We start from the raw sequence: 25,560 nt of genomic DNA, 5'->3' as shown, positions 1-25,560 counted from the left end.
CTATGTGAAGACAACAGATGGAAAAAGCCTAATAACAAGATCTTTTTGTTGTTGTTAAACCAGTATTTAACACAGTATGATAAAATAGGAATTTTACATAAGATAAGCATAAAATATGTAAACAAAGTCACATAAATTAGAAGTATTGCTATGTGGAAGTTTGGAATAGAATTTTAGGAAAGGAATCCCAATAGTTCTCATCAATAGTAACCTCTCATCTAAGCTACAAATCTCAACATTAAAACAAAAGCAGAAACAAAGTTATTGATTTTGAGGGGAGGGGGCATTACTTTTAAAACTAGTTAGCTTATATACAATTTTATGATAATGTTTGAAAATTTTAGATAGTATGATCCTTCTTTTTGGTGAGATTCTAGTTCTTAAATTCCAATTGAGAAGTTTATAAATGATTTAGCAATAGGAAGATTCCAAATAAAGAATAATGCAATTTTTGATAATATGTAGCAATCCCTGATGGCTCAGATGGTAAAGAATCTGCCTACTATGAGGGAGACCTGGGTTTGATCCCTTGGTTAGGAAGATCCCCTAGAGAAGGGAATGATTACCCACTCTAGTATTCTTGCCCAGAGAATTCCATGGACAGAGGAACCTGGCCAGCTATACTCCATGGGGTCACAAAGGGTCAGACACAACTGAGCGACTAATCCCCACACAGCAATGTTACAAATTTCATAGATTTTGCACATTTTCAATGATAAGTTTAAACATTTTTAAAATGAATCAGAATAATTAAACATATATTAATAGTTAAGCTCATTTATAGGTACAATAAGATTAGATGTTTGTGTTGTCATATACCTAGAATGTCAAGACACCTAGAATATGCCTATGTGACCTTGAACATGTTTACTCATTTTGTTTCATGTTTCAGTTTGATTTCTACACTTGTAGATAAAATTAAGTGATTTTTAATGTGCCTGTAACTCAAATACAAGAGAAATGTCTCTCTTGTGTGTTCTAGTTTCCCAGTTATGTTTTTTATAATATCATTTTTTCATTTGTATTCAATTTTAAAATTGTGCCTTTTTTTAAAATTCTGTAAGATATTTCTACATTTTGACACCAAAAAAGTAGCATTATATTTTGTAAATGTCAGTGATAAAATCAGATCCAGTATTAACAAGTTGACTTTACTAATAAATAATCAGGCATATATGTCACTGCTCAATACCTTAATATTTCTCAAAATCCCAGATGAATGCAGAGGGTGTATAAAACCTAACATAATGTTTTTCAAGGAAGAGCATTAATGTGTGTTCTGTGTATGCAGTATCCAGCACCTCGTTTTATGTGACACAAATAATATTTATTTTGCAATGGTTAAATATTCTCAGTCAATTACTTATCTTTTTTGATAGAAAGAGAATGCAGTATTCCCGAAATGGATCCATACTTAAATGCTTATCCCAGGAAAGAAACATATAAAGTTGGAGATGTGCTGAAGTTCTCCTGCAGTCAAGGCCGTATTATGGTTGGAGCAGATTCAGTTCAGTGTTACCAATTTGGATGGTCCCCTAAACTTCCAACGTGTAAAGGTAAATATTTATCTGACAGTTGTTGGAGCAAGAGTTGGGATTTCAGATATCAACCTTTTTATTTCCCTCCCTTAATTTTCTGTGCACTTCCAGTGCATCTATATAGTCTAATGCATTAAGGCAGAGATATACCCACCAAGGTGGAGAAGGAAATGGCAACCCACTCCAGTATTCTGCCTGAATAATCCTGGGGACAGAAAAGCCTGGTGGGCTGCTGTCTATGGGGTCGCACAGAGTCGGACATGACTGAAGTGACTTAGCAGCAGCATACCCACCAAGGACATATGCTGGGTAGTAGATACCTCAGTTTTCCTTCTTTAAGAAATTAACCTCCAGGTGCTTCTTGAAATATGTGGTGGAGAATCCACAGAAATGCATGAGGAACCTGACACTGGCAGGATTTCTTCTAAGTTTTCCTTTTTTCCCGCAATTTCACCATTAATATTAGAGAGTTTATATACGGTGGGCTTTACATCTAGTGTCCACAAGTATGTCTAAAGAGTGTTCAAGTAACGTAAAGTCAATTCAGTCACATGTATCAAATCATGTGAATCAAAGTTAAAGTGTTCAAATCCTTCTCTCAAGTGATATTTTTTTTCAAAAAGTTTTCATAGTGTTTCTGTGGAATAAAATATTGCTATAATTTATACACCCAGATTGAGTTACTGGTTTGCACATTTATTTAGCATGTCTGGATAGTGAACATGCTTTCTGAGCATACATAGACTTCAATATGTTAGTACAAGATGAGTAACAGAATCAGTAAACACTATTCTTTTTTCATTGTTTAAGAATTCTAAAATAAATTATGTAACAAATAAAAGATCATTTAGAGAAATAAATTTCTGCATTAGCTGGATTTTTCAGTTATAAGACACAATGTAACCATAATTTATGCAATATTTCTACAGCAAGGAAAGTAAAATCGTGTGCTCCACCTCCTCAACTTCTTAATGGGAAAGGGAAAAAATTACACAAAGAAGAATATGCACACAATGAGGTCGTGGAATATGCTTGCAACCCCAGATTTCTGATGAAGGGTTCTCATAAAATTCAGTGTGTTGATGGAGAATGGACAGCTTTACCTGTGTGTATTGGTAATGTATTAAAAATAGTAATGTTTTCAAGGTAAATCATTACTCTTATTTGTATTCATATACACATTTAAATAATATTTTAAAGACGAATATATTTTTGTGCATTTTCAGAGGAGAAGCGTACCTGTGGAGATATACCTGACCTTGATCACGCTGATATCAAGCCTTCTGTCCCTCCTTATCACCATGGAGACTCAGTAGAGTTCAGTTGCAGAGAAGCATTTACAATGATTGGACCCAGATTTATCACGTGTATTAGTGGAGAGTGGACCCAGCCTCCTCAGTGCATTGGTCAGAATACACATCTCAAATTGACCTTTAGTATTTGCAGCCATTGTGTTGAAATTTAGAATTATCCTTGAAAATGTCAGATCTTAAATTATAATGATCCCAAACATTTGATTTTTATAGTCCAATATGTGTCTAAAGAGGAAAAATATAAACTAGCAATAGAATTTTATGTATCTTTCTGTCCTGATTTTAACATTGTTTATCTTGACAAGTGTGAAGCTAAATCTTACTGATAGATACTCATGTGATTAAAATGGGAGTACTAGTTACCAGGAAAATACAACTATCATTGCAGAAATGCCATTTTTGCTTTTATATGATACTCTTTCTTTTAGAACATTTGAAACCAGGAAATATAGTTGAGGAAAATACCCATTTGATACATTTCTGTAGGAATCTTGCCATTCTCAAGCTTCTAACTATAATTTCTCTATCTGTTTCAAATTCTGCAAAGAGAATTTACTGTGCTGGGGAAGGTGGGCTCCAGCCCTCCCTGTTAGTAGGTAACTCTGTCCTGGGAGGCACTTGGGGTGGGGCCAGGAACCTGCCCTGACACATTTCCCTGTAAGAGACTCATCCTGACTTTTGGATGACCAAGTCTTTGATGACTGACCAGGAGAATCGATGTTAGCTGCCTTCTTTCATTTTCTCTTGCAATAGACTTTTTCCTGGAGTTTTCCTGGGCTCTGCATTCAAAGAGAGCCCTGCATGTCCAGGCCTATTGACTCAGATATTTCTAGTCATTAATTATTCCAAGAAGAAGGCAGGGCTTTGGCTCAGGCCCTGAACGAGGGCAGGGACCGATAGCTGTTTTCTTTGCCGACAGTATGTCGAAAGACCCATACTCAAAAGACCAGTTGACAGATGGGAGACATTCAGTGGGAGTTTATTTAGTTAAATAGTAATTTTTTGCTTATTAATCCCTGCATTTTCATGAAGACATTCCTGTCCTAGGTATTGCCAGTTCTTCAAGACCAAACCTCATCTTTGTCCTCTTCTATCTCCTCAAATGACCTCACCTCATTTGACTTTTCATTCTACCTAATGCCAAAATGTTTGCTTCAATTATTACTCTTCTGACCTCAGAGTTTTCCTTGCAAAGGTTAATCCTCTACCTGTATTCAGTTTAATGTAGTCCCCCTTTGCTATAATAGACCTTATTCCAGTTTTCTTCTCTCGAGGTTTATTTTGTAACTCTGTCTAATCTAGCTTGTCATTCTTCCTACTATGCTTATTTTCTCCTAATAAAATAAGTCTGCTTTCCTTCCAGAAATCAGTCCATCATAGGATGAGACCCGCAGCCACTATTTCTCCTTTTGAGTATACATCTTCCTTTGTCCACCATTCCTTGAAGAATACTACTGGTTTTATGTCCCTCAACACCCTGAACAAAACTTAAAAACAAGTCTAATTCTCAAGCCTTTAGTGTATTTTCAATTCAGCTTGTTATTTTATTTTTTCAGAGTTTCATTTTGAAATCATCACTTTTCTTTGACTACCTACTTGACTTTTCCTTATTTTATTCATTTTACTTAACCTTTATCATTAACAAATCATTAACATATACTGCCAAAGCCCTATACGGATATTTTGTCAAATTCTAAAAGAACTTCCACCTTCATTGAATTTATGAAATAGGTATATATATATATATATATATATATATATATATATGAAGCTTTTTTTTTAGTCCATATTTAACTTATGCTGGAGCTAGCAAAAAATTGCTATCATGGTTCTATATTGCATTATAATGATCTGATACATAACATAGTGGCTCAAAGACTCCAAGTTTATATACAAGATAGGTTGTAACTTTAAGTACCCATCTTCTTATTTCAAGTGTTTGTTTATTTTTGGTGTCAGGTAAAAGATTTGCTTAAAAGTTAAGATTCTATACAAAACAACTTGGATGTAGTTTTCTTATTATGTTTCATATTATTTCTTGAAAAAAATGTATATAAAGTAGCAACTTTGTATGCTTTGTCCACAGAAAATTGTTTTTATTTTATTGTTTTAAGATTGTGAATTAAAAATAATGTAGAGATGCTTAAGGTCAACAAGCAAATTATATGAACATTTGCACAGATTTCAAGTTTGGGACCAAATTTATTCATGTGATAGCTATTCGCTATGTAGATCATCAGAAAGTATTCCAGTCAAAAAGGCAGAAATCTTTAGGATGGGTATTTTCTCTGAAACTTCAAAAACTGGATGCAAGACTCAGGCTCATGTATAATTTTTCATCTCATGCAATTTGATCAGCAAAAACTTGGCTGGTGGAATTTGTAGGCAGAAATTGTAACATCATTATTTTATTGACAAAATAAGCTATTTTTTGTTATTGGCTATTTGGTTCTTTAGAAGTAGTCTTTTCAAGAGAATGTTTTCATTTTATAGCAACAGATGAACTTAGGAAGTGTAAATGGTCAACATTATTTCCACCTGAGGGAAAACCAGCACGTAGGATTGAATATGACCATAGCACCAACAAAAGTTACCAATGTCAAGGAAAATCAGAACACAAACACTCAATCTGTATAAATGGAAAATGGGATCCTAAAGTAGACTGCAAAGAAGGTAATCTCTTGTGCATAATGTTTTTAAAAATGTATTCTATTTCTCTCTAACTTGTAAAAGTAGTATCTTTGTGTCCTTCAAGGAAATTTATCTATTTATCATTCCAAATATTTTACATCTGCAAGGTAATTTAGAAGCTAATCAAAATACTGTGTCTAAATATTAATTGTATAATGTACCTTAGTCAGCTATGTGGCAAACCACTCAGAGACTTTGTAACTTTAAATTAACATATGGGCAGTAGGTGTGCTCATTTTTACAGGAAAAAGCATTGCTTCTGATTTTGTGTATTACACATAAATGTACTTATGCTTATGCTGAACTATTATGTATTTATCAATGTATCTATATGTATCAATCTATGTATCTATCTATCTATATATATTTATGTATCTATCTAGTCATCTATTTCTCTGTTTAACTATCATGAAAAGTCTTGAGTCATGTTTACATGATGAATTCCAATTGAATAGGTTCATTTCAGTTTTCCACTTTTAACATCTGTGTTTCTCTGCTCCGACTCCCTATCTTCTCCCTATCTTGGCTCCCTATCTTGACTCCCTATCCTCAATATGTTTACCAATTTCTACAAGCCTAGAATATCTAGAAAGAAGCTTCAAATCAATAGAAAATGAGATCTACTGTCTAATATTCAACCTCATAATTCAACCTTTTATAGAGATCCCTATATAAAAATCATATAACAATAAAGCTGTATTAATGGAGAATAAATTATTTCAAAAAGCATAACTATTTGGGAATTAACAACAAGCTTCTAAATAACTGCCATGCTGATACATAATGTACATTGTATATTATGGGCTTCCCTGATAGTTGAGCTGGTAAAGAATGTGCCTGCCATGCAGAAGACCCCAGTTCAATTTCTAGATCAGGAATATCCCCTAGAGAAGAGTTAGGCTGCCCACTCCAGGATTCTTGAGTTTCCCTGGTAGATCAGTCTACAATCTGCTTGTGGGGGGCGGAGGGAGGGACCTGGGTTCAATCCCTGTGTTGTGAAGATTCCATGGAGGCAAACCACTCCAGTATTCTTGCCTGGAGAAGCCCCAAGGACAGAGGAGCCTGGCAGGTTGCAGACCATGGGATCACAAAGAGTGAGACATGACCGAGTGGCTAAGCACAGTGTTGTATATTATACATTATATATCTATGATTGTTGGCCCTTGTGAATTAACTTATCTATAATTATAAAATATTTCTTACTTTTTGTCATGCACCTTGTTTGGAAATCTATATTAGCTTATTAAATATAATTAAATTAAAACAATTTAATATTTCATATGATGAAAGAATTCCCAACAAATTTCAAGGAATTCAAGTTTATAAATTATTCTAAATTAATCAGATCAGATAAGATCAATCGCTCAATCATGTCCAACTCTTTGCAACCCCATGAATCGCAGCACGCCAGGCCTCCCTGTCCATCACCAACTCCCAGAGTTCACCCAGACTCACATCCATCGAGTCAGTGATGCCATCCAGCCATCTCATCCTCTGTCGTCCCCTTCTCCTCTTGCCCCCAATCCCTCCCAGCATCAAAGTCTTTTCCAATGAGTCAACTCTTTGCATGAGGAGGCCAAAGTACTGGAGTTTCAGCTTTAGCATCATTTCTTCCAAAGAAATCCCAGGGATGATCTCCTTCAGATGGACTGGTTGGATGTCCTTGCAGTCCAAGGGACTCTCAAAAGTCTTCTCCAACACCACAGTTTAAAAGCATCAATTCTTTGGTGCTCAGCCTTCTTCACAGTCCAACTCTCACATCCATACATGACCACAGGAAAAAACATAGCCTTGACTAGACAAACCTTTGATGGCAAAGTAATGCCTCTGCTTTTGAATATGCTATCTAGGTTGGTCATAACTTTCCTTCCAAGGAGTAGCGTCTTTTAATTTCATGGCTGCAGTCACCATCTGTAGTGATTTTGGAGCCCAGAAAAATAAGGTCTGACACTGTTTCCACTGTTTCCCCATCTATTTCCCATGAAGTGGTGGGACCAGATGCCATGACCTTCGTTTTCTGAATGTTGAGCCTTAAGCCAACTTTTCCACTCTCCACTTTCACTTTCATCAAGAGGCTTTTGAGTTCCTCTTCACTTTCTGCCATAAGGGTGGTGTCACCTGCATATCTGAGGTTATTGATATTTCTCCCTGCAATCTTGATTCCAGCTTGTGTTTCTTCCAGTCCAGCGTTTCTCTTGATGTACTCTGCATAGAAGTTAAATAAACAGGGTGACAATATACAGCCTGATGAACTCCTTTTCCTATTTGGAACCAGTCTGTTGTTCCATGTCCAGTTCTAACTGTTGCTTCCTGACCTGCATACAAATTTCTCAAGAGGCAGGTCAGGTGGTCTGGTATCCCCATCTCTTTCAGAATTTTCCACAGTTTATTGTGATCCACACAGTCAAAGGCTTTGGCATAGTCAATAAAGCAGAAATAGATGTTTTTCTGGAACTCTCTTGCTTTTTCCATGATCCAGCAGATGTTGGCAATTTGATCTCTGGTTCCTCTGCCCTTTCTAAAACCAGCTTGAACATCAGGAAGTTCACAGTTCATGTATTGCTGAAGCCTGGCTTGGAGAACAAATTAATAGCAAACATAAAATTAAAAAAGCTTGCTACACACCTGCATCTTTAGGAAACAAGTAACATTTACAAGTAGTGAAGTACATATGTTCTACAGTTTCTTCTAGAAACTTTATAATTTTATGTGAGTATAGTTAAGTATGTTACCTGTCTCATGTTAACATTTGAGGATTGCATAAAGTAGATGTTGATGTTTTATGGATGGATTGTCAATTATTTTAAGAATATGTGTGGCAAAGCTGTTGAAGTGAAAAATCAGTTAACTATGAAAGTGTTGATTTATTTCTGAACTTCATATTTAGTCACTTAACTATCTTCACTGCTGCCAATTACCTTGTAACTAGCTTTTTAGCAGGCTGAAAGTCTGATAATAGTCTCCAAGTATGTTCCTCTCACTCAAAATTACTTTAGTTATTTTGGTTTTGAACATAGAAATTTCAGGGGAGACTTACAAATTTTGATAAAATATTGGATTGTATATCGAACAGGATGACTTTGTAATGAGAAACAAATTGTGGACAATTGGCTTCTTTACCATATCGAATTTTGAATTCATAAACATGGTATGTCTCTATTTATTTCTGCTTCAGTTTTTCCAGACATACAAATAGGCTCCCCTGGGGGCTCAGACAGTAAAAAATCTGCCTGCAATTCAGGAGACATGGGTTCAATCCCTGAGTAGGGAAGATTTCCTGGAGAAGGGAATGGCTACCCACTCCAGTATTCTTGCCTGGAGAATCCCATGGACAGAGAAGCCTGGCAGGCTGCAGTCCATAGGGTTGCAGAGAGTTGGACACGACTAAGCACACGTGAGATCTGTTATCCAGTTTGCTACTTCAAAAAATTCCCTTGATAAAGAATTCAATTTCTTTAATAGGGAGTATGCTATTCACATTTTCTACATTGTCTTATCACTGTGTAAAAGTTGCATTTTTCAAGAAATATCTCTATTTTACCTAACTTATGAAATTGATTGATGTAAATTCATTTCTAATAGTCACTTAGCATTCTATTTTTCTTTTAATATATAGTATATTTGGTAATCTCACCTCTTTCATTTTTGGTATTGAGAGTTGTTTCCCTCCTTTATTTTGTGAATAGAGTTTTGTTTTTCAAAATTATCATTTTCTTTTTTTTCTTTATATTTTATTTTTTTTAATTTTATTTTATTTTTAAACTTTACAATATTGTATTAGTTTTGCAAATATCGAAATGAATCCGCCACAGGTATACCTGTGTTCCCCATCCTGAACCCTCCTCCCTCCTCCGTCCCCATACAAATTAACATTTTAAACACACTTAGTTTCTTCCATTTCCTCTCTTGTCTATTTTTTATCTTGTTAATATTCATGATTTTTAACTTTCTTAATTTTCTGTTTTCTCTTTTCAATTAATCTTTCTCAGTTTTTTCTCTCTTGTGGACTTAATTTTCTTTTTTTTCTGATCTCTTCATTTTAATTTTACTCTCTCATTTTTTAAGATAAAAAATGAAAACATTGATTCAAACCATCATGCGTTTTAAATCTAAACCTGTAAAACTATCTTTTTTCACTTCTAAGTATTGCTTTACCTGTGCCTCAAAAATGTATAAATATGTATCAATTTTATTTTCAATTAACTGTATGTGAAATATTTTCTAATATTCCTAGTGGCTTCTTTATGTAACAGTTGTTTAGAAATGTGTTGTTTAATTCCCCCATATTTATGTTTTTCTAAATAATTCATTCTCCATTAACAGTAATACTGTGGTATGATTGTTATCTAGAGAGCTGCATATATTTACTGTACACAATTTGATGATTATCATTGGTGATTACATGGATAATTTATTCTTATTGATTTCTAATCTAATTCACTTGTCATAGAACACACTCTGTAAATTTTTAATTTTTGAATTTTATTCTTTCTTGTTGCACATGATATTGTCTATCTTTGTGATGTTTCCATTTCATATAAAGTATATGCATATTCTAGTTTCTAGATCAGGTTAGCATTGTTCATAGTGTTCTAAAATGTATCTATGTCTTAAAATAGCTTTTTCTAGTTGTTTTATCCATCAGAGTAGCAAATCCATCTCAGAATTGCTAACAAGGGGTGTGGATTTGTCTATTTCTTCCTTCAGTTCTGCCCATCCTTACTTCATGTATTCTGATATATTTTTAGATACATTATATATTTATAATGGCTTAGTCCTTGTGAATTACTTTTTTAATATTTATAAAATAGGTCTTCATAGTTTTCATAATATGCCTTCTCTGGAAGTAAACACTAATTTGTTGAAATATAGATAATTTAAAACACCTGATTTTTTTCGTGTGATAAAAGAATTCCTAATCAATTTCATGTAATGTGTCATCAAATTATTCTCTGTAAATTAAAAGCAATTGTAAATTAAAAGAAAGCTAGCTAAACAACTTATTCACCCACATCACAACACTGGAAAATTAAAAACAATTTTTTTCTGTTATTTAATTACAGAAAATATGTTAAATTAAGTAAAATGAAAACTATATACTTTGCAATCTATGGTATACAGCAAAAAACAAAGATATGTATAGATTAAAACTTGCTTTACTAAAAAAAGGGACTTAAGTAATAGGTAGTACAATCTAGAATCTAGAAAAGAACATACATCCAAAGAACATAGAGGGAAAGAAAAACTAAAATTAAAATGTCAATTTTTATAATAAGATAAAAAGTATAAATAGCTGATTTGCAAAATATTCAGTTTATGGGGAAATGTGTATAGACTAACTTTTGCATGACTTTTAACAAATTAAAATTATTAGGACAAAAATGTTTAAACATCAGACATAAAAGAAAATAAATTATTGAATATACATTGATAAAAATGTCAAAATAGTTAAAACAGAAATAAGAGAAATATTTTTGATGAAACATAAACTATTCCAAGTCTTCCCTGGTGGCTCTGATGATAAAGAGTCCACCTGAGTTGCAGGAGACCTCGGTTCGATTCCTGTGTTGGGAAGATCCACTGGAGGAGGGCAAGGCAACCCACTCCAGTATTCTTGCCTGGAGAATCCAGAATCCCCATGGGCAGAGGAGTCTGGCAGATTATAGTCCATAAAGTCGCAAAGAGTCTGACATTACTGAGTGACTAAGCACAACATGGCACAAAAAATACTCCCATTGACTTAGATCAAAATAGAAAATCTGATGATATTACTAATGATGAATAAAGTGTTTTCAGTCAAATATTTCCCTGAATTTAATACAAAATATTGGCTCCCTGAAAGGATTTATGAGTTTCCAGCCTATATTTGCATAGTGTTTCTAATGAAATAGAAATGAAGTATGACAGGAGAAAGCAAAACCAAGGAGTCATCAGTTCAGTTCAGTTCAGTCGCTCAATCATGTCCAACTCTTTGTGGCCACATGAATCGCAGCATGCCAGGCCTCCCTGTCCATCACCAACTCCTGGAGTTCACCCAGACTCACGTCCATTGAGTCAGTGATGCCATCCAGCCATCTCATCCTCTGTCGTCCCCTTCTCCTCCTGCCCCCAATCCCTCCCAGCATCAGAGTCTTTTCCAATGAGTCAACTCTTCTCATGAGGTGGCCAAAGTACTAGAGTTTCAGTATTAGCATCATTCCTTCCAAAGAAATCCCAGGGATGATCTCCTTCAGAATGGACTGGTTGGATCTCCTTGCAGTCCAAGAGACTCTCAAGAGTCTTCTCCAACACCACAGTTCAAAAGCATCAATTCTTTGGTGCTCAGCCTTCTTCACAGTCCGACTCTCACATCCATACATGACCACAGGAAAAACCATAGCCTTGACTAGGAATCAAAGAGGGCTACAAATTCTTCCAGGTGTATTCATGTAGTCTTCCCTCAGTTGAGCAGAACAGGCTTTGTCTTCAGATTATGAATTGGATATTTGAGGTATCTTTATTTGATGGACTCAGACACAGTTTACAGAGGGATCTTTTATACCCTCTGGTCACATAGAAAAAGCCAGGCTTGCTAATCCGTTAAAGAAGGTGCATTCATCAGTGTATATATCGTTTAACAGTGCAGGTAAGCTAGTGAATTGTACCTCCAGGAGAGTACTGACCTGTAAACATACACTCTAAATCCCAGTGAACCTATCTAACTCTTACCTTGTTCAAGAATCAGCATCAAATTAATAGGTTATTAACTAAATGTAGTTTCTCATCTGGCTAATCAACTCCCATGGTAGAAAAATTTGTGAGGGCTTCATTCCAATTCCAAAATATCTAATCATGAATATCTGCTAAAAAAAAAAAAAAAGAGAGAGAGAGAGAGACCTTGATAACAGTTTTTCCTCGGTACCTATAACTGAGTGAACAATTCAATTAGGGCATCCTAAAGGTGAGAAAAAAATAAAATCTATTTTACATAAATCATGCAACATTAAGCACAGGAAGAATAAAAGGAAGAAACTAAGACCATGAAACAATGAACCAAATGTGATATACTGAAGTGCTAAACAAGCTTAAGAGTATAATTAGAGAGTATCATATTATTTGATCATTTATGATATATCATTAGAGCTTTCTGTTTATTGAAAAATTTTCCTTTAATATTTGAACTTATGCTTTTTAATCAAGAAATCTTATTTTAACATTTTCAGAAGCACAAATACAACCATGCCCACCTCCACCTCAGATTCCCAATGCTCGAGATATGACAACTACAGTGAAATATCAGGATGGAGAAAAAATATCAATTCTATGTAAAGAAAATTATTTAATTCAAGATGCAGAAGAAATTGTGTGCAAGGATGGGAGATGGCAGTCAATCCCACGTTGTACTGGTAAGTAGTGCATGCATAAGTTTTTTTTTTTTTAAATATGGATCAGCAAAATGAAGTCCTCTCTGTCTCTTCCAATTTACCTTGAAACAGTAAATCTCAGTTTCAGTTTATGAACTGATGAACACTCTTTCACTTCTGATGTGAAACACAGACAAACTCCTTGGGCTACTGTGCAAATAACAGGTAAAATTTATGTTTATGCAAATTTTATTTCTAATGATCAAAAGGACAAGAATGAAGGGACAACTGGGCTGCCCAGCCTGGGAGTCACGGTCCTGAAAAATAAGCCCCCAGAAATTCTGACTTAGAAGTCCAGAGTAACTTGTGCACAAGAAAGCCAGAGGTCTTTAGGAAACAGAGTTTCTTCTGTTCTTTAAAGGCATACAAAATCTCATATACTCTGTGTCCCAGTAAAGAAGCATCAATGGGAAAGAGGCTTGGGTTAGACTAATTTGTTTATCTTTGTGAAACTTCTAGAGAGATAGGAGACAATTGGGATCATAGATACTGGTTCCAGCCATCATGAGAGACAAGTACAACTTTTGAGTTCTCCCTAACACACACATACATAGCTTACTAGCACCAGAGGCTTAACAACTCAGCAGCATGACAGCACCAACCCCAGACTCCACTGGGCTCCACAGCTGCTACACTGGTATCTCACCTTGCTCTTGGGTGTGATATCACCAGCTCAAGTACACTTAGGCCCTGAAGCCAGCTCTATCAATACTTCATCCTGCATATGAGTGGGCTGGCAGCCACCACATGAGGCACAGTCTGTCAGCCACCTGGGGAGGAGGTGGGAACCTTGTCTACCAGTGCACCCAGAGTAGTTGGCATTGGCACGACAGAAGGGCACCCCTATATCATCTAGATCTCCTGCACACATCCTACAGAGGGGAGCATTCTGTTGGGCCCCATAGATTTCTGCATAAGACCACTTCTCTAAGATCAGGAATATACTTAACTCTTAGAAATAAACACAGAGTTAGGTAAAATTAGGAGACAGAGAAATGCATTCCAAATGAAGAAATAAGACAAATCTCAGAAAAGTCACTAAATAAAGTTAACATAAGCAATCTACCCAATAAAGCATTCAAGGTAATGACCATAAAGATGTTCAGTGGACTGTATAGAAGAATGGATGAAAACACATTTTTAAGAATAAGAAAACATAAAGAAGGACTAAACAGTGCTGAAGGATACATGGCAAAACCAATACAATACTGTAAAGTTACAAAATAAAAAAAAATACAGTAGAGAAAATCAATAATAGATTAGAGGATTCAGAAGAATGGATCAGAGATCTGGAAGGCAGGGTAGTGGAAACTTCCCAAACAGCATAGGAAAAAGAAAGAAAAAAATTAAAACTATTTATAAAATGAGGATAGGTTAACAGACATCTGGGACAACATCAGTACCATTCTCATTATAGGGATCTAAAATAGAGAGAGACAGAGACTTATTTGAAGAAATAATAGCTAAACTTTTCTAACCTGGGGAAGGAAAGAGACATTCAGGTCTAGAAGTCAGACAGTCCCAAAGAGAGATGAACCTGAAGAGGTCCATACCAGGACACATTATCATTTAATAGAAAAAAAAATTAATAATGTTGTTGTTCTAAAGTAAACAGCAATGGGATCATACTTATCAATAATTATCTTAAATGTAAATGGGTTGAATGCCCCAACCAAAAGACAAAGACTGGCTGAATGGATACAAAAACAAGACCCCTATATATGCTGTCTAAAAGAGACCCACCTCAAAACAAGGGACACATACAGACTGAAAGTGAAGGGCTGGAAAAAGATATTTCATGCAAATGGAGACCAAAAGAAAGCAGGAGTAGCAATACTCATATCAGATAAAATAGACTTTGAAATAAAGGCCATGAAAAGGGACAAAGAAAGATACTACCTAATGATCAAAGTATCAATCCAAAAATAAGATATAACAGTTATGCACCCAACATAGGAGTATCTCAATATGTAAGGCAAATGCTAACAATATGAAAGGAGAAATGAACAATAACACAATAATAGTGGGAGATTTTAATACCCCACTCACACATATGGACATGTCATCCAAAGAGAAAATTAGCAAGGCAACACAATCTTTAAATGATACAATGAACCAATTAGACCTAAATGATATCTATAGGACATTTCACCCCCAAACAGTGCATTTCACCTTTCTCAAGTGCACAAGGGCCATTCTCCAGGATACATCACATCCTGGGTCATAAATCTAGCCTTGGTAAATTCAAAAAAAAAAAAACTGATATCCTTTCAGAGAACTTTTCTGATCACAATGTGGTAAGATTAGATGTCAACTACAGGAAAAAGAAACTATTAAAAATACAAACATATTGGAAGTTAAGTAACACTATTCCTAATAACCAATAAACTAATGGAAGAAATCAAAAAAGAAATCAAAATATGCATAGAAACAAATGAAAATGAAAACACAGCAACCAAAGACATATGGGAATCAGTAAAAAGAGTACTAAGAGGAAGGTTCATAGCTTTACAAGATTACCTCAAGAAACAAAAGAAAAATAAATAACCTAACTTTATACCTAAAGCAAATAGAAAAAGAAGAACCCCAGGGTTAGTATAAGGAAGGAAATCATAAAAATTAGGGCAGAAATAAATGAAGAAGAAACAAAGAAGACTATAGCAAAAATCAACAAAACTAAAAGCTGCTTCTTTGAGAAGATAAATAAAATAGACAAACCATTAGCTAGACTCATCAAGAAAAAAAGGGAGAAGAATCAAATCAATAAAATTAGAAATGAAAATGGAGAAATCAGAGCAGGCAACACAGAAATACACAGGATCATAAGAGACTACTATCATCAAATATATGCCAATAAAATGGACAACTTGGAAGAAATGGATGAATTCTTAGAAAAGTATAACCTTTCAAAATTGAACCAGGAAGAAAGAGAAAATCTTAACAGACCCATCACAAGCATGGAAATAGAAACTGGAATAAAAAATTTTCCAACAAACAAAAGCCCAGGACCAGACAGCTTCATAGATGAATTTATCAAAAATTTAGAGATGAGCTAACACATATCCACTAGACCATTCAGGTATGACCTAAATCAAATCCCTTATGATTATACAGTGGAAGTGAGAAATAGATTGAAGGGCCTAGATCTGATAGATAGAGTGCCTTATGAACTATGGACTGAGGTTCGTGACATTGTACAGGAGACAGGGATCAAGACCATCCTCATGGAAAAGAAATGCAAAAAAAGCAAAATGGCTGTCTGGGGAGGACTTACAAATAGCTGTGAAAAGAGAAGCGAAAAGCAAAGGAGCAAAGGAAAGATATAAGCATCTGAATGCGGAGTTCCAAAGAATAGCAAGAAAAAATAAGAAAGCCTTCCTCAGCTATCAGTGCAAAGAAATACAGAAAACAACAGAATGGGAAAGACTAGAGATCTCTTCAAGAAAATTAGAGATACCAAGGGAACATTTCATGCAAAGATGGGCTTGATAAAGGACAGAAATGGTATGGACCTAACAGAAGCAGAAGATATTAAGAAGAGATGGCAAGAATACACAGAAGAACTGTACAAAAAAGATCTTCACGACCCAGATAATCACGATGGTGTGATCACTGACCTAGAGCCAGACATCCTGGAATGTGAAGTCAAGTGGGCCTTAGAAAGCATCACTACAAACAAAGTTAGTAGAGGTGATGGAATTCCAGTTGAGCTCTTTCAAATTCTGAAAGATGATGCTGTGAAAGTGCTGCACTCAATATGCCAGCAAATTTGGAAAACTCATCAGTGGCCACAGGACTGGAAAAGGTCAGTTTTCATTCCAATCCCAAAGAAAGGCAATGCCAAAGAATGCTCAAACTACCGCACAATTGCACTCATCTCACACGCTAGTAAAGTAATGCTCAAAATTCTCCAAGCCAGGCTTCAGCAATATGTGAACCGTGAACTTCCTGAAGTTCAAGCTGGTTTTAGAAAAGGCAGAGGAACCAGAGATCAAATTGCCAACATCCGCTGGATCATGGAAAAAGCAAGAGAGTTCCAGAAAAACATCTATTTCTGCTTTATTGACTATGCCAAAGCCTTTGACTATGTGGATCACAATAAACTGTGGAAAATTCTGAAAGAGATGGGAAAAGCAGACCACCTGAACTGCCTCTTGAGAAATTTGTATGCAGGTCAGGAAGCAAGAGTTAGAACTGGACATGGAACAACAGACTGGTTCCAAATAGGAAAAGGAGTATGTCAAGGCTGTATATTGTCACCCTGCTTATTTAACTTCTATGCAGAGTACATCATGAGAAACACTGGACTGGAAGAAACACAAACTGGAATAAAGATTCCCAGGAGAAATATCAATAACCTCAGATATGCAGATGACACCACCCTTATGGCAGAAAGTGAAGAGGAACTAAAAAGCCTCCTGATGAAAGTGAAAGTGGAGAGGGGAAAAGTTGGCTTAAAGCTCAACATTCAGAAAACGAAGATCATGGCATCCGGTCCCATCACTTCATGGGAAATAGATGGGGAAACAGTAGAAACAGTGTCAGACTTTATTTTTCTGGGCTCCAAAATCACTACAGATGGTGACTGCAGCCATGAAATTAAAAGACGTTTACTCCTTGAAAGGAAAGTTGTGACCAACCTAGATAGCATATTCAAAAGCAGAGACATTACTTTGCCAACAAAAGTTCATCTAGTCAAGGCTATGGTTTTTCCTGTGGTCATGTATGGATGTGAGAGTTGGACTGTGAAGAAGGCTGAGCGCTGAAGAACTGATGCTTTTAAACTACAGTGTTGGAGAAGACTCTTGAGAGTCTCTTGTACTGCAAGGAGATTCAACCAGTCCATTCTAAAGGAGATCAGCCCTGGGATTTCTTTGGAAGAAATGATGCTAAAGCTGAATCTCCAGTACTTTGGCCACCTCATGCGAAGAGTTGACTCATTGGAAAAGACTCTGATGCTGGGAGGGATTGGGGGCAGGAGGAGAAGGGGACGACAGAGGATGAGATGGCTGGATGGCATCACTGACTCGATGGACGTGAGTCTGGGTGAACTTCGGGAGTTGGTGATGGACAGGGAGGCCTGGCGTGCTGCGATTCATGGGTTCGCAAAGAGTTGGACACTACTGAATGACTGAACTGAAGTGAACACCTATCCTTCCCTGGTGGTCAGAGGGTAAAGCATCTGCCTTCAATGTGGTAGACCTGCGTTCAATCCCTGGGTAGGGAAGACCCCTTGGACAAGGAAATGGCAACCCACTCCAGTAGTCTTGCCTGGAAAATCCCACAGTCAGAGAAGCCTGGTAAGCTACAGCCCATGGTGTCACACAGAGTCGGACACGCCTAAACAACTTCACTTTCACTTTTATTTTCAACACCTATCCTACTCAAACCCTTCCCTGAAAATATCAGGGAAGGTAAACTCCCAAACTCCTTCTGTGAGGCCAACATCACCCTAATTCCAAAACCAGACAAAGATGCCACAGAAAAAGAACACTAAAGGCCAATATCACTGATGAACATAGATGCAAAAATCCTTAACAAAATTCTAGCAAACAGAATCCAACAACATATTAAAAAGATCATACATCATGATCAAGTGGGCTTTTTCTCAGGGATGCAAGGATTCCTCAATATTCACAAATCAATCAATGTCATATACCACATTAGCAAATTGGAGGGAAAAAACCCATATGATTATCTCAAAAGATGCAGAGAAAGCCTTTAACAAAGCTCAGCATCCATTTATGATAAAAACCCTACGGAAAGAAGGCATAGAAGGAACATACCTCAACCTAATAAAAACCATATATGATAAACCCACAGCAAACATTATCCTCAGTGGCAAAAAATTGAAATCATTTCCCCTAAAGTGAAGAACAGGACAAGGGTGTTCATGCTCACCACTCCTATTCAACATAGTTTTGGAAGTTTTTTTTTTTTTTTAATTTTATTTTATTTTTAAACTTTACATAATTGTATTAGTTTTGACAAATATCAAAATGAATCCACCACAGGTATACATGTGTTCCCCATCCTGAACCCTCCTCCCTCCTCCCTCCCCATACCATCCCTCTGGGTCGTCCCAGTGCACTAGCCCCAAGCATCCAGTATCGTGGATCGAACCTGGACTGGCAACTCGTTTCTTACATGATATTTTACATGTTACAATGTCATTCTCCCAAATCTTCCCACCCTCTCCCTCTCCCACAGAGTCCATAAGACTGTTCTATACATCAGTGTCTCTTTTGCTGTCTCGTACACAGGGTTATTGTTACCATCTTTCTAAATTCCATATATATGCATTAGAATACTGTATTTATGTTTTTCCTTCTGGCTTACTTCACTCTGTATAATAGGCTCCAGTTTCATCCACCTCATTAGAACTGATTCAAATGTATTCTTTTTAATGGCTGAGTAATACTCCATTGTGTATATGTACCACTGCTTTCTTATCCATTCATCTGCTGATGGACATCTAGGTTGCTTCCATGTCTTGGCTATTATAAACAGTGCTGCGATGAACATTGGGGTACACGTGTCTCTTTCCCTTCTGGTTTCCTCAGTGTGTATGCCCAGCAGTGGGGTTGCTGGATCATAAGGCAGTTCTATTTCCAGTTTTTTAAGGAATCTCCACACTGTTCTCCATAGTGGCTGTACTAGTTTGCATTCCCACCAACAGTGTAAGAGGGTTCCCTTTTCTCCACACCCTCTCCAGCACTTATTATTTGTAGACTTTTGGATCGCAGCCATTCTGACTGGTGTGAAATGGTACCTCATAGTGGTTTTGATTTGCATTTCTTTGATAATGAGTGATGTTGAGCATCTTTTCATGTGTTTGTTAGCCATCTGTATGTCTTTTTTGGAGAAATGTCTATTTAGTTCTTTGGCCCATTTTTTGATTGGGTCGTTTATTTTTCTGGAGTTGAGCTGTAGGAGTTGCTTGTATATTTTTGAGATTAGTTGTTTGTCGGTTGCTTCATTTGCTATTATTTTCTCCCATTCTGAAGGCTGTCTTTTCACCTTGCTAATAGTTTCCTTTGATGTGCAGAAGCTTTTAAGGTTAATTAGGTCCCATTTGTTTATTTTTGTTTTTATTTCCAATATTCTGGGAGGTGGGTCATAGAGGATCCTGCTGTGATGTATGTCGGAGAGTGTTTTGCCTATGTTCTCCTCTAGGAGTTTTATAGTTCCTGGTCTTACGTTGAGATCTTTAATCCATTTTGAGTTTATTTTTGTGTATGGTGTTAGAAAGTGGTCCAGTTTCATTCTTTTACAAGTGGTTGACCAGATTTCCCAGCACCACTTGTTAAAGAGATTGTCTTTAATCCATTGTATATTCTTGCCTCCTTTGTCGAAGATAAGGTGTCCATATGTGCGTGGATTTATCTCTGGGCTTTCTATTTTATTCCATTGATCAATATTTCTGTCTTTGTGCCAGTACCATACTGTCTTGATAACTGTGGCTTTGTAGTAGAGCCTGAAGTCAGGTAGGTTGATTCCTCCAGTTCCAGTCTTCTTTCTCAAGATCGCTTTGGCTATTCGAGGTTTTTTGTATTTCCATACAAATTGTGAAATTATTTGTTCTAGCTCTGTGAAGAATACTGTTGGTAGCTTGATAGGGATTGCGTTGAATCTATAAATTGCTTTGGGTAGTATACTCATTTTCACTATATTGATTCTTCCAATCCATGAACATGGTATATTTCTCCATCTATTAGTGTCCTCTTTGATTTCTTTCACCAGTGTTTTATAGTTTTCTATATATAGGTCTTTAGTTTCTTTAGGTAGATATATTCCTAAGTATTTTATTCTTTCTGTTGCAATGGTGAATGGAATTGTTTCCTTAATTTCTCTTTCTGTTTTCTCATTATTAGTGTATAGGAATGCAAGGGATTTCTGTGTGTTGATTTTATATCCTGCAACTTTACTGTAGTCATTGATTATTTCTAGTAATTTTCTGGTGGACTCTTTAGGGTTTTCTATGTAGAGGATCATGTCATCTGCAAATAGTGAGAGTTTTACTTCTTCTTTTCCAATTTGGATTCTTTTGATTTCTTTTTCTGCTCTGATTGCTGTGGCCAAAACTTCCAAAACTATGTTGAATAGTAATGGTGAAAGTGGGCACCCTTGTCTTGTTCCTGACTTTAGAGGAAATGCTTTCAATTTTTCACCATTGAGGATAATGTTTGCAGTGGGTTTGTCATATATAGCTTTTATTATGTTGAGGTATGTTCCTTCTATTCCTGCTTTCTGGAGAGTTTTTATCATAAATGGATGTTGAATTTTGTCAAAGGCTTTCTCTGCATCTATTGAGATAATCATATGGTTTTTATTTTTCAATTTGTTAATGTGGTGTATTACATTGACTGATTTGCGGATATTGAAGAATCCTTGCATCCCTGGGATAAAGCCCACTTGATCATGGTGTATGATCTTTTTAATGTGTTGTTGGATTCTGATTGCTAGAATTTTGTTAAGGATTTTTGCATCTATGTTCATCAGTGATATTGGCCTGTAGTTTTCTTTTTTTGTGGGATCTTTGTCAGGTTTTGGTATTAGGGTGATGGTGGCCTCATAGAATGAGTTTGGAAGTTTACCTTCCTCTGCAATTTTCTGGAAGAGTTTGAGCAGGATAGGTGTTAGCTCTTCTCTAAATTTTTGGTAGAATTCAGCTGTGAAGCCGTCTGGACCGGGGCTTTTGTTTGCTGGAAGATTTTTGATTACAGTTTCAATTTCCATGCTTGTGATGGGTCTGTTAAGATTTTCTATTTCTTCCTGGTCCAGTTTTGGAAAGTTGTACTTTTCTAAGAATTTGTCCATTTCTTCCACGTTGTCCATTTTATTGGCATATAATTGTTGATAGTAGTCTCTTATGATCCTTTGTATTTCTGTGTTGTCTGTTGTGATCTCTCCATTTTCGTTTCTAATTTTGTTGATTTGATTTTTCTCCCTTTGTTTCTTGATGAGTCTGGCTAATGGTTTGTCAATTTTATTTATCCTTTCAAAGAACCAGCTTTTGGTTTTGTTGATTTTTGCTATGGTCTCTTTTGTTTCTTTTGCATTTATTTCTGCTCTAATTTTTAAGATTTCTTTCCTTCTACTAACCCTGGGGTTCTTCATTTCTTCCTTTTCTAGTTGCTTTAGGTGTAGAGTTAGGTTATTTATTTGACTTTTTTCTTGTTTCTTGAGGTGTGCCTGTATTGCTATGAACTTTCCCCTTAGGACTGCTTTTACCGTGTCCCACAGGTTTTGGGTTGTTGTGTTTTCATTTTCATTCGTTTCTATGCAAATTTTGATTTCTTTTTTGATTTCTTCTGTGATTTGTTGGTTATTCAGCAGCGTGTTGTTCAGCCTCCATATGTTGGAATTTTTAATAGTTTTTCTCCTGTAATTGAGATCTAATCTTACTGCATTGTGGTCAGAAAAAATGCTTGGAATGATTTCTATCTTTTTGAATTTACCAAGGCTAGCTTTATGGCCCAGGATGTGATCTATCCTGGAGAAGGTTCCATGTGCGCTTGAGAAAAAGGTGAAATTCATTGTTTTGGGATGAAATGACCTATAGATATCAATTAGGTCTAACTGGTCTATTGTATCGTTTAAAGTTTGTGTTTCCTTGTTAATTTTCTGTTTAGTTGATCTATCCATAGGTGTAAGTGGGGTATTAAGGTCTCCCACTATTATTGTGTTATTGTTAATTTCTCCTTTCATACTTGTTAGCAGTTGTCTTACGTACTGTGGTGCTCCCGTGTTGGGTGCATATATATTTATAATTGTTATATCTTCTTCTTGGATTGATCCTTTGATCATTATGTAGTGACCTTCTTTGTCTCTTTTCACAGCCTTTGTTTTAAAGTCTATTTTATCTGATATGAGTATTGCTACTCCTGCTTTCTTTTGGTCCCTATTTGCATGGAAAATCTTTTTCCAGCCCTTCACTTTCAGTCTGTATGTGTCCCCTGTTTTGAGGTGGGTCTCTTGTAGACAACATATGTAGGGGTCTTGTTTTTGTATCCATTCAGCCAGTCTTTGTCTTTTGGTTGGGGCATTCAACCCATTTACGTTTAAGGTAATTACTGATAAGTATGTTCCCGTTGCCATTTACTTTATTGTTTTGGGTTCGAGTTTATACACCGTTTTTGTGTTTCCTGTCTAGAGAATATCCTTTAGTATTTGTTGGAGAGCTGGTTTGGTGGTGCAGAATTCTCTCAGCTTTTGCTTGTCTGAAAAGCTTTTGATTTCTCCTTCATACTTGAATGAGATCCTTGCTGGGTACAATAATCTGGGCTGTAGGTTATTTTCTTTCATCATTTTAAGTATGTCTTGCCATTCCCTCCTGGCTTGAAGAGTTTTTCTATTGAAAGATCAGCTGTTATCCTTATGGGAATTCCCTTGTGTGTTATTTGTTGTTTTTCCCTTGCTGCTTTTAATATTTGTTCTTTGTGTTTGATCTTTGTCAATTTGATTAATATGTGTCTTGGGGTGTTTCGTCTTGGGTTTATCCTGTTTGGTACTCTCTGGGTTTCTTGGACTTGGGTGATTATTTCCTTCCCCATTTTAGGGAAGTTTTCCACTATTATCTCCTCAAGTATTTTCTCATGGTCTTTCTTTTTGTCTTCTTCTTCTGGAACCCCTATGATTCGAATGTTGTAGCGTTTAATATTGTCCTGGAGGTCTCTGAGATTGTCCTCATTTCTTTTAATTCGTTTTTCTTTTATCCTCTCTGATTCATTTATTTCTACCATTCTATCTTCTAATTCACTAATCCTGTCTTCTGCCTCTGTTATTCTACTATTTGTTGCCTCCAGAGTGTTTTTAATTTCACTTATTGCATTATTCATTATATATTGACTCTTTTTTATTTCTTCTAGGTCCTTGTTAAACCTTTCTTGCATCTTCTCAATCCTTGTCTCCAGGCTATTTATCTGTGATTCCATTTTAGTTTCAAGATTTTGGATCAATTTCACTATCATTATTCGGAATTCTTTATCAGGTAGATTCCCTATCTCTTCCTCTTTTGTTTGGTTTGGTGGGCATTTATCCTGTTCCTTTATCTGCTGAGTATTCCTCTGTCTCTTCATCTTGTTTAAATTGCTGAGTTTGGGGTGTCCTTTCTGTATTCTGGCAGTTTGTGGAGTTCTCTTTATTGTGGTGTTTCCTCGCTGTGTGTGGGTTTGTACAGGTGGCTTGTCAAGGTTTCCTGGTTAGGGAAGCTTGTGTCGGTGTTCTGGTGGGTGGAGCTGTATTTCTTCTCTCTGGAGTGCAATGAAATGTCCAGTAATGAGTTATGAGATGTCTATAGTTTTGGGGTGACTTTGGGCAGCCTGTATCTTGAAGCTCAGGGCTGTGTTCCTTTGTTGCTGGAGAATTTGCTTGGTATGTCTTGCCCTGGAACTTATTGGCCCTTGTGTGGTGCTTGGTTTCAGTGTCGGTATGGAGGCATTTGATGAGCTCCTGTGAATGAATGTTCCTTGGAGTCAGGAGTTCCCTGGAGTCAGGGTTTGGACTTAAGTCTCCTGCTTCCGATTATCGGTCTTATTTTTACAGTAGTTTCAAAACTTCTCCTTCTATACAGCACCATTGATAAAACATCTACATTAAAGATGATAAGTTTCTCTACAGTGAGGGTCACTCAGAGAGGTTCACGGGGTTACATGGAGAAGAGAAGAGGGAGGAGGGAGTTAGTGGTGACCCAAATGAGATGAGGTGAATCAATAGTGGAGAGAGTGGGCTAGCCAGTAGTCACTTCCTTATGTGCACTCCACAACTGGACCACTCAGAGATGTTCACGGGGTTATACAGAGAAGAGAAGAAGGAGGAAGGTAACAGAGGTGGCCAGAAGGATAAAAGGGGGGAATGAAAAGGAGGGAGACAGATCCAGCCAGTAATCAGTTCCCTAAGTGTTCTCCACCGTCTGGAACACACAGAAATTCACAGAGTTGGGTAGAGTAGAGAGGGGTTAGGGAGGAGACACAGGCGACCTGGTGGAGAAAAAGGAGGGTCCAAAGGGAGAGAGAGCAGTCAAGCCAGTAATCTCACTCCCTAGTGAAAAATGGGTCCTGAAGATTGGGTCCTTAAAGGTACAAAATTGGTAACAAATACATAAAAGCAAAAATTAAAAATCTAGAGTAGAGTTTGGAATTTCAAAAATACGATGTTAAAGAAAAGAAGAAGGAAAAGAAAGAGAGAAAGAACGAACAAACGAAAACAAACAAGGTCGCGAAAATTATAAAGAAAGTACAGGTACAAAATTGATAACTAATACCAGAAAGCAAAAATTAAAAATCTAGAGTAGAGTTTGGAATTTCAAAAATACAATGTTAAAAAAAAAAAAAAAGAAGAAGAAGAAGAAAAATAAAGAGAGAAAACAAACAAACAAATACGAACAATGTCACAAAAATTATAAAGAAAATACAGGTACAAAATTGATATCAAATACCAAAAAGCATAAATTAAAAATCTAGAGTAAAGTTTGGAATTTCAGATATACAATGTTATATAAAAGAAGAAGAGAAAGAAACAGAGAAGAAGAAAAAGAAAAAAAAAGTCACAGAAATTATATAAAAAAAAACTATAGGTACAAAATTGATAACATATACCAAAAAGCGAAAATTA

At 36.2% G+C, this 25,560-nt stretch overlaps 1 protein-coding gene across 2 annotated transcripts in view; it reads left to right on the top strand.

Annotated features, from left to right (window-relative positions):
• LOC139176527 (complement factor H-like) overlaps nt 1-25,560 on the top strand; it is a 174,598-nt gene that overhangs the window by 131,034 nt on the left and 18,004 nt on the right. For both annotated transcript variants that reach the window (XM_070768850.1, XM_070768851.1), the window contains exons 6-10: nt 1,380-1,556; nt 2,468-2,653; nt 2,765-2,944; nt 5,345-5,524; nt 12,745-12,927. In XM_070768850.1, coding sequence (XP_070624951.1) covers nt 1,380-1,556; nt 2,468-2,653; nt 2,765-2,944; nt 5,345-5,524; nt 12,745-12,927 — 906 coding nt within the window. The remainder of the gene's footprint in view (nt 1-1,379; nt 1,557-2,467; nt 2,654-2,764; nt 2,945-5,344; nt 5,525-12,744; nt 12,928-25,560) is intronic.

This window comes from Bos indicus, chromosome 16, assembly GCF_029378745.1.
Source record: "Bos indicus isolate NIAB-ARS_2022 breed Sahiwal x Tharparkar chromosome 16, NIAB-ARS_B.indTharparkar_mat_pri_1.0, whole genome shotgun sequence".
NCBI classification, from domain to species: Eukaryota; Metazoa; Chordata; class Mammalia; order Artiodactyla; family Bovidae; genus Bos; species Bos indicus.
Note: the sequence above shows the minus strand (reverse complement) of the source record. Positions and strands in the feature narration are given on the sequence as shown.